Source organism: Hydra vulgaris, chromosome 08, assembly GCF_038396675.1.
Source record: "Hydra vulgaris chromosome 08, alternate assembly HydraT2T_AEP".
In the NCBI taxonomy this organism is placed as follows: domain Eukaryota; kingdom Metazoa; phylum Cnidaria; class Hydrozoa; order Anthoathecata; family Hydridae; genus Hydra; species Hydra vulgaris.
Window position 1 is genome coordinate 25,307,501 of NC_088927.1, and position 10,000 is coordinate 25,317,500.

At 25.7% G+C, this 10,000-nt stretch overlaps 1 protein-coding gene across 2 annotated transcripts in view; it reads right to left on the minus strand.

The window, feature by feature from the left end:
• The window catches only part of LOC101240167 (exocyst complex component 7), a 41,496-nt gene extending 32,122 nt beyond the window's left edge, over positions 1-9,374 (minus strand). Inside the window, exons 1-5 of one of the 2 annotated variants that reach the window (XR_010640006.1) lie at positions 9,080-9,254; positions 8,803-8,868; positions 8,513-8,612; positions 8,355-8,439; positions 5,790-5,895 (exon numbers count right to left, since the gene is read on the minus strand). Coding sequence is in view for 1 of the 2 variants with exons in the window: in XM_065803309.1 (XP_065659381.1) it covers positions 5,790-5,895; positions 8,355-8,439; positions 8,513-8,612; positions 8,803-8,868; positions 9,080-9,169 (447 nt within the window). In the remaining variant the exon portion in view is untranslated. Of the gene's footprint in view, positions 1-5,789; positions 5,896-8,354; positions 8,440-8,512; positions 8,613-8,802; positions 8,869-9,079 lie in introns of both variants that reach the window. The other variant, XM_065803309.1, reaches the window with a different exon arrangement.
• Between the last annotated feature and the right edge of the window lie 626 nt (positions 9,375-10,000).

Genomic DNA, 10,000 nt, shown 5'->3' on the forward strand with positions numbered 1-10,000 from the left:
TGTAAACTATATAACTAAGTAAACACCGTCAGTCCTATAAGTCATTTGTTAAAACATGTTGTTTTAAAAAGATTTTTACAAATAAAAGCCACAACTATAAAGATGATAAAGGTGTTGCTTACAGTGACGGATTCAGGAGGGAAAGGGGAATCCCCCTGGATCATAATGATGTTTATATATGCGTATATATACAAAATATAACCCCAGGAGCATCCCCCCACTAGTAAGCAATCGGGGTTGATATTTGACCGGGGCCAAGTTTGATAAAATATAGCTGGGGACAGGTTTTTGACCGGGGCTGCATAAACATTTATGCATCCTAAAGTATATTTTTTTAAATTCAAAATTCATGTTATATTTTGCGTATATATATATATATATATATATATATGCATATATAAACATCATTATAATCAACATGATCATCACCATGATCATGATCATCATCTAATCATCTTCTCTTTCGGCAAATACTACACTATATAAATACTTAAGTTTATATAAATATGAAAAGATATTGTATGCCAGACTCTAAATAAATAGCAAACATATATGTTTATATCCATAATATGTGTGTATAAAGCATCTTGGAAGCTTTTATTCCTTCTGGACTAAAAGTTTGAAAAGTTTTATTCCTATTCATCAATTTTAAGTCAAACCTCATTCTACTCCATATTTTTCACCATCTTGAACAGTTGCTTTATTAAACATTTATTTCATCTTTTTTACAAGAACATCTCACTTAAGAAAAAATGTTCTTTTTTTATTCCAAGAAGCCAATGTAAAAAGGTCCCGTCTGATGTTAAGCTCTATTATTCTTAGTTTACTAAATCTTGTATCTTATATCAGATGTTAGGCTTTAGAGACTTTTGGTTAGTCTTCAACAGTGTCATTAACTAAAGTAAGTATAACATTTAATCTCTAATTCATGGGTCTGATCTTTTTACTTTATTATTATTTGCAAAGAAATCTTACTCTAATTTGACTCTTGAATCAAATGACCATACTCTTCCAGTCAGTTAACAGATTAACACATTGTTAAACATCCAAATCACTCTGGCTTCCAATGCTAAATTTAATTCTCAATTAAACACCTCTACAGTTTGTGCTTCAGACAAGATTTCCATCATAGTCTTAAAAGAGTGTTCTCCAGAACTCTCTTCAATTTTTGTTAAATTTTTAAAAAGTGCTAAATAATTGGTTCCAACTTATCAAAACTCTAGAAAACCCTTTGATCTCTAACTATTCTACAATTAGTTTTCATTCTGTAATTAGTTTCTTTATATAAAGGTTTTAAGATTATTAAATTATTTCTTTCTAACTGCAGTATTAAATTTATTCTTGAAGGCTCTTCTTCATTTCAAGTGACTTTAAGGGGTTACAGGGTTCTACAGGGTTTGCTACAGGGTTCTATCTTTGCTCCTGTATTGTTTCTTATCTACAATACCGATCTTTGTGAAAATTTTACATCTAAAGTGGCTTTATTTGCTGATGACTCAACTTTATACTCTTGTCTTAACAAAAAATCTTTCCTTTTTGATAGCTTAGAACAAGCAGCTGATTTTTAATCTGATCTCTCTTCTGTAACAGCCTAAGGATTACAGTGGCTTATAGATTTAAATTATGGACTTAAAATCCACAATTTTTGTCAGACAACAAAATTAATTTATTTACTGCAAAAAAATATTGCAATAATGATGGCATTCCTATATTGACAAATAACAACCCACTTACTCTCAGGCAAAGTCTTAAAGCACATTGTAAATTTAATTAGACCTGCTTTATCTGCCAAGCTTGAGCCACTCTCTCATTGTTGTAGGTTGCATTTCTTTCTTTTTTTACAAACACCATCATGACCAATGTTCAACTGAGCTATCATCTCTATTACGATAAACCAAAACTCATTCTTATTGTTTCTTATTCAACAAGTAGCATCATTATTGTATTTGTCCCCTCAAGCTGTAAAAGCTTTTATTAATTCTGTTTTTTTCCTTGCACATCAAAAAAACCTTATAACTCTAAGCCATCTTCATATTTTTCTTTTATATACAACCTACAACTTCTTACGTCTTCAGTTAACCATTTTCTAGTATTTTTACTTATTCTCTATTTTAAAGCCACTCATAACATAATAGTGGTTGCAATCTTGTTGGAAGTATATTAGAACTTGAAAATATATAAATATATGCCGGTATTTAATAAATAGTAAATGTAAGCATAAAATTATATAATATAAAGTATCATAATTTTTCTAGCTAAGGCTATTAACCCCTGCTAAATCTTATAGTTTTGCTTGGGTCGGGTTTGAAAAAAGTCTCATTTTTAACCGAGCCCTTGGTCACTTACTACCCCCCACCAGAATCTGAAAGTCCTAAAAGATCTTAGAAATTGAGGACCTTTTTTTTTTGTTGTTTTGGAGATGCAAATGTGGTACAAAATACTAAATTATTTATATATTTCAACATACCACCCCTCACCCCACCTAAAATTCCTGGATCCGTCACTGGTTGCTTACCTATTTAAACATGTTGCTTATCTAAAATAAGACTTCTGAAAAACTTTAAATAAATTTTAAGCAAAGTGCTTGTAAATTGAAATGAATTTTATTAGTTTTACTTATTTTGTTAATTAATTTGAGACCAGGCTACTTTTTACTTTTTAGCAGATTTTTTTACCAAATCTCAATGCACATTTAGGGGTCGATGCAGGTCCTACATGCAAAGCAGAATCTCATTTAAGTCTTTTGCGATTTATGTTTGAACAGCTTTTTAACTAATATATATAAAAAAAATTGATTTAAAAAGGTTTATTGTCTGTGACGAACAAAACATTACTTTAAGATTAATAAGTTTCTTTATAATAATTAAATTTTATAAATATTTTTACCAGCTAGATAAAAAATCTGACATCTTGAAATAATAAATGTTTAAACTAATAATCACAGTTTACTTAAGTTTGATTTTTGACTTTAGAATCTTTAAAACTTTAAAAATAGTACAACTTTAGAAAATTTAGAAACTTAAAAAATAGTAAAAACCAGATTAACTCACCAATAAATTTTTTTATAACTTTATTTAGAGCACAATTCACATTTAAATTGATTTTAAAGTTGTTTCAAGTTAATAAAAACTAAATCACCACAAACCAGTCATTGACATTACTTAAAGTATTGTTTTAACATAACTAATGCAGATAATCCATAATAAAAATCCATATTATGATCTTATTTTAAAACATGGCTCCACTAGCAACTCAAATTTTAATGATTTCTATTTTGACTTCAATTTGATTTGAATTTTCAGAAAATTCAATATTTTCAAATCGATAATTATAACCTTTTTTTGATTGACAAAAAAATTTAATATCGCTATAAACTATAAATTTTATATATATTTTGTTTTCCTAGTTTAGATTTTAGAAGTCATGCAGGAAGCATTATATACCATTTATATTCTTCTTCTTATGATCATATCAACTTTATTGAACTTGATCATATGCTACGTAATCGTAAATGCAGTATTCACATGAGATAAACATAATTACTGAATCAACCATTATTAAAATTTATAGAACCACTTTTTTGAAAGTAAACAAAAACTACTTTACTACATCAACACTTGTATAATTTTTAAATGTATATACCTCTGCTAATTTAACAAAATTTTAAAAATTTTTAAACAGAATATTTTATTCTTATTTAGCCTTTCTTAAATAGCAGACTGTTCAAAAATTTGATTGTAGATTCGAAAATTCAAATATATTTGTCTTTTGAATATTTTTTTTTTTTATAAAATTATTTTGTTTTGATTTCTATTTTTAATTAAGATGTAAATAAATATTTAAGTTTTGTTTTTTGTTTAAGACAACAACTTTGTTCAACACAACATGTAGCACAACTGTGAAGCCAGCTGAAAAATTCACAAAAACAATTTGCTAATTAATCAGATTATGTTATCTATTATTAAAGATAGTCAAGCCACCAATTATCAATTATAAAAAAAAATTTCAAAAAACTCATTTTGCAGTGATATTATTGGATTATAGGTAAAATAAAACATAACTGGTTTGCAGACCCCACATTATAATCAAAATAACTGGTTTGCAGACCCCACATTATAATCAAAATAACTGGTTTGCAGACCCCACATTATAATCAAAATAACTGGTTTGCAGACCCCACATTATAATCAAAATAACTGGTTTGCAGACCCCCACATTATAATCAAAATAATGTTCGATTAATATATCCTTATATTAAACTATATGATTTATAATAAATTTTTTGATATAGTAAAACATTTAAAAAAATAATTTTTGATTTATATTCTTGATAAAAGATGGCATAAAAACTGTTTTTCCGTTGTTGAGCAAACAATAGATTTTTTGTATAGCATTTCACATTATTGATTTCAAACATGCAACCCATTTTTCACCACCATGCCAAAGTTGTAAAGATACTTGGGTTCAAATCTTTAACATTTGAGGCAAAATCCCTAATATTGTCAACAACAAAAACAAATTCAAAAGAATGGGTCTCAGAAAACCTGGGTCACAGAAAAAGCATATTTTTGATTTTAAAAATAATAATTTTTGTTTGTAATAAAAATGAATACTTTTTGTAATATTGCTAAGAAACTTTTTGTTAAAACTGTTCCCAAGAATCCTTAGCGCTTTTTCACAATATTTTATTGTCAATAAACTTTCAGTAAAAATATTTATGCTTTCTAAAATCATTATAAAATATGCTTTTTTTGAAACCCAAGCTGACATATTTCAATTATTTGAAAATATTGAAGTCATTATCAAAAAGCATTTAAAATAAAAGTCAGAAACGCATTATCCAGGTAGTATAAACGCACCAAAAACCAAATCAATTGTTAATTTAAATATTGAGTGTTTACTAACTATTAATTTTAAAAAATTTTGAAGTGCAATTATAAAACATTGAGTAAAGCAAGGCTTTACTCAATCTTTACTTTCTTTCTATTTTATTAAACATTAGGGTGGCCCTAAAAACAATTTTTTTGAAAAAAATCTGCTCCCACCCTTTAAATGTGTTCTATATAATACAAAAACACTAGGTTTAAAATTTTGTTGAATAAAAAATATTTTTAGAGGTCCCCCAAAACCCTTTAATATTTAACGGGTCCCTAATATTTAAAAAAAAAAAGTTTCTCGAAAATAGGTCAACCTGGTACTCAAATGAAGCGAAATTATATAAAAATTTCAAAAATAACATTCATTTTGAAATAATAAAGTTATTTTAGGTTTTACTACGTAAAAATCTTGTTTTTTAGCAAAAAATGAAATAAGTGAATTTTTCATGATAATTGTGATAAATAAGTTTAAACTTCAAATTTATTTTTCAAAATGAATAATATTTTTGAAATTTTTATATAATTGCGCTTCATTTGAGTACCAGGTTGACCTATTTTTGAGAAACTTTTTTTTTGAAAATATTAGGGACCCGTTAAATATTAAAGGGTCTTGGGGGACCTCTATAAATATGTTTTTTTCAAAAAAAATTTAAACCTAGTGTTTTCGTATTATATAGAACACATTTAAGGGGTGGGAGCAGATTTTTTTTAAAAAAGTTGTTTTAAGGACCACCCTATTAAACATTATAATTTTTTTTTTTAACATTATAATTTTTTACAGCTATACTAAAAATAAAAAGATATTATCTTGAAAAAAAATATTATGAAATAATTATCATGAATTACAGCATCTGTAAATAAATTTAAGATTTTTAACTCTTTGAGAGTAAAAAAAAAAATAACAAAATTTACCAGAACAGATAGCTCAATACTTTCTGGATTATTCTTTTTAAAAAATGTAATAGCATTCTCAATTTTCTTTAAAGTCTCCAGGTAAGTGTTGAGGTTTCCAGCTGGTCTATATAATTAAAAAGGATAAATTAAGTTGTACACTCTAAACCCAACAAGTTAATTGAAGAAATAAGTTTAAAAAAAAAGTTCAGGTAAGCATGAAAAAACCAATAGGGGTATATAAAATGTCAATAAAAAAACAATAAAGGTCAATCAACATATAATAGATTTTTCTATGACCAAAATTTTCAAATTTTAAAAAATATTTAGCAATTCATAAAACCTAAAAAACTGTTTATTTTGATTTTACAAAGATTCAAAAAAAATATGGTGTAGTGGTGTGGTACTAGTGTGTTATATATATGTTCAATCCTACCACGTCTCTGGAAGTACCAACCTTAATTTGTTTCTTCATGCAGCAGCATAGTTATTCAAGTTTTGTGTTTCAGAAAAAGGGCATAATAACAATAGAGAGGAGGGGAAAATTTTAATTAAATGTCATTAAAAAAATCCGCACATATATATATATATATATATATATATATATATATATATATATATATATATATATATATATTTTTTATAATTTATATTTTTATTTTTTTTTGTTTTAAATGTATTTGAAATTACATAAACTAGATAAACCAGAGTTTTTTGGGGGAAAAACTAAAGAGTTATAATATAGCTGGAGTGAGAATGTAGAAAAAATACATCATTTTTCAAGGAACAGTTTTAGTAGTAGCATAATTTTAAATTAAATATTATATAATTATCATAATTTTATCACATTCCACTTTAAAAAAAAACATTCAATGATATTGTTTTAAAAGATGGAAGTTTAGAAAAAATTCATAAACAATATTTAGAGTTAGTTATTTGTTAAATTTTTGTTGCAATTTTTGAAGCAATTAATAATAAATTTCTAGACTAGAATTAATTTAATAAATATTTAGATAAGAATTGATATTATTTTTTAATTATATGAGTTTTTCCAGCTGTCGTGCTGAACCTCCTGTAATAAAAGGATGTGGCAACTAAAAGACCATGTCTAATTTGTCCAAATCATACACAGTTTTATAATCTCTTTGATAATTCAAGAAAATTATCAAAGAGAAAATAACAATTTGAAAAAAATAATTACAATTTAACAAAGAAATATTACAATTTAACATCATATTATACTAAAGAAATTCCTAATAAACAAAAAAAATATCATAATAAACTATAACAAAATATTACATTAACAAAATATTACATTAAAAAAAATTTCATAACAAATATTATTTATAATAGTATTTACAAAACCATGCAAGTTTGTACCTTGATGGTACCACCAAGGTACACAACATTAGCTACATCCAAGGTACACCGCTACCACAGATTTTACAAAACCGCTACCATATGTTTAAAGGTTAGGAGTTAAGCAGTTTCAAGCATGCATAAATGCAGCTGAAAACATGTTTTACAATTATTGATAATCAGTTTTAAAACAAAGTTTATACCTACAGATGTAGAAAAAAAAGAATGCGCTCTAAAAAAATTACTTTTTGGTACCGGAAACATACTTTTATATTTATTGCAACAACAAATATGTTAAGCCATTGTAAAACAACTTATTATGAGCCTTTAGAGGCCAATACATGCAACTAAAATTTCAGTTTGAATTCATCACTCAAGATGGCAGCACAATTGACTGCCTCCAAGGTACGCTCACATCCAAGGTACACCACTCTCCCCTACTACTAAGACTGTACGATGATTTAAATAATTTTCAGCTTTGTTCTTCCTTCTAAAAAACAAACCTCATGGTTTTTATTTTTATTTTTAAATAAATTAAAATTTTGTTTAAAAGGGATATTTTTAGAAGACTTGTTTTCATTCTTCTATTTAATAGGCCATTTTATCTTGTCTTGAAAAAATATTTGTATTTTTTTAACTTAAATTATAAATATTTATATTTGCATTTAGAAAATGCCGATTGCGTATACTTGTATTGAATATGTATTTGAAAATCTAGAATCAACGTTTTTGTATTTGTATTTGATCAAATGTATTGACTCCAACCCTGATATCAAATTCTTTAATATTAAACAAATTAAATACCAATTTTTGTAATTTTTTTGTTTAATAAAACCTTAGTTTACCAAGTTGACAAAATGTGACCATAAGTAATTTAATGACAAATACGAAAAAATTTAAAATTTATTACAGTCCTATTCCAATCCTATAAATCCAAAACATGAACCTTGACAAACAAGACCGCTACACTGTGAAACAAGATGAGCTCGAGTTAATACCAAGAATGTAAGCATTGAACTTTGGGACTTGAACTCAGTATCTCTTGCTTTAAAAGCAAGCGCTTTAATACTACATCACCTTTTTTAAATGGAGAATCCATAATATATACATACACACACACACACACACACACACACACACACACACACACACACACACACACACACACACACACACACACACACACATATATATATATATATTTATATATATATCCATAATACTTACCCACTTTCAACTATTGGTTTTAAGTTAGATGACACACTGTGGTAGCTTAATACCTCTTCCAATAGAACTAATGTCTTACTTATATCTAGAACTGTTAAAGAAAATACCTTTTTAGGAAAAGTGAATAAAGGGTCGTAAAATGAAAAATAAAAAGATACTGTCTTGACGCCTTTGTAAATCTGTGGTTTCTTTATGAACCGGTAATATATTATCTTCAAGTTTGCATAAACGCTCTTCAAATGACGTCAGTATGTTTATCTATAAAAAAAAATTATTTTCAAAACATTTCTTAAACATTTAGAAAAATTTTTTTCTTACAAAGGAAAAAATTACAAAAAAAAAATATTTTAAAAAAAATAGTGGGAATCATTCTATTATTTATTTTATATTTTAAACTGTCTTTCTTTATCATATATTTATCTTTATTTAAAATTTCCTTTTTTAGTACCATGTTGTTAGCTAGAGTGTCACTTTTTTGTAAACTCTCTTTCAGCCATGTAATGCTAGCTTTTTCCTAAAAATACACTAAAAAAGTATATTAAATTATATAGTAAAAATATTGCTATATATTATAAATCAAATTTTGTTTATTAAACATAGATAAAAAGAAAAACATAGATAAAATAAATATAAAAGATATAAGTGTGCATGTGTGTGCCTACATAAAGAGATTATATTTCATCAGTAAAAAGACATCTCTGAGATAAATCAAAAAAATTATTAACTTCCTCAAGCTTAGCATCGATTTCTCTCTTCTTTAACGAAATATCATGATTTATTCGCTTTCCATCCGCTAAGGAACTTTTCAAAGACATTTCTATTTTTATCCTCAAACCATTATGATAAAACTTCTTTAATTCAGACTACTTCATCATAAAAAGAATTTAGTTTTAAAATCCATTGAAATAATATTTCTAAGTTCAATCATTCAAATTATTAGCCAAAAAAAAAACAAATTTTGCTGTGCCCAGTTTTGCTATTCAACTAATTTTCTATCAATAATAACTTAAATTTGTCACTGTTTGAAAATATTGTCTTAATTTACAATAATAATAACACTATGATAATAAAATATATTAATAATTTTAGCAAATTTTATGTTGCAAGGCTTAAATATTGATAAATTATTTTGTCAAACTAATCTCTTTGTATTTTAAAAAACTATCAAATCATGTGGTAAATAGCTTTTACATTTTTAGAAACAAATAAACTCATAGTTTTAAATATAATTTTTTTTTTTTTGGTACTATGGCAAATTGTTTATTATTAACTTACATTTGATATAGTTTTTTATTATTAACTTACATTTGATATAAATTATAAGTACCACTTAAAGCTAGTTGGGTTATTTCAAAAAATATCTGTTATAACTAACTTTAATCTTTATTTTAAAAAAAGACATGAATGCAAGGAACAATACAAGAATAAAAACTTTAAATAATTTTAACACAACAAAAAATAATTTCCTTCACTTATAAACTTAAATTAGAAAAAAAGTTTTAAAAAACAATGTTTTAATTGTTTGTCGCTAATTAAGTTAACAAAATGCATTTTTATAAAGAACTGTTTTTACAAAAATCAAACATTAACTGCATAATACTATACAACTTTGAAATATAAATATATTAAAATAATTTTCCTTCAAA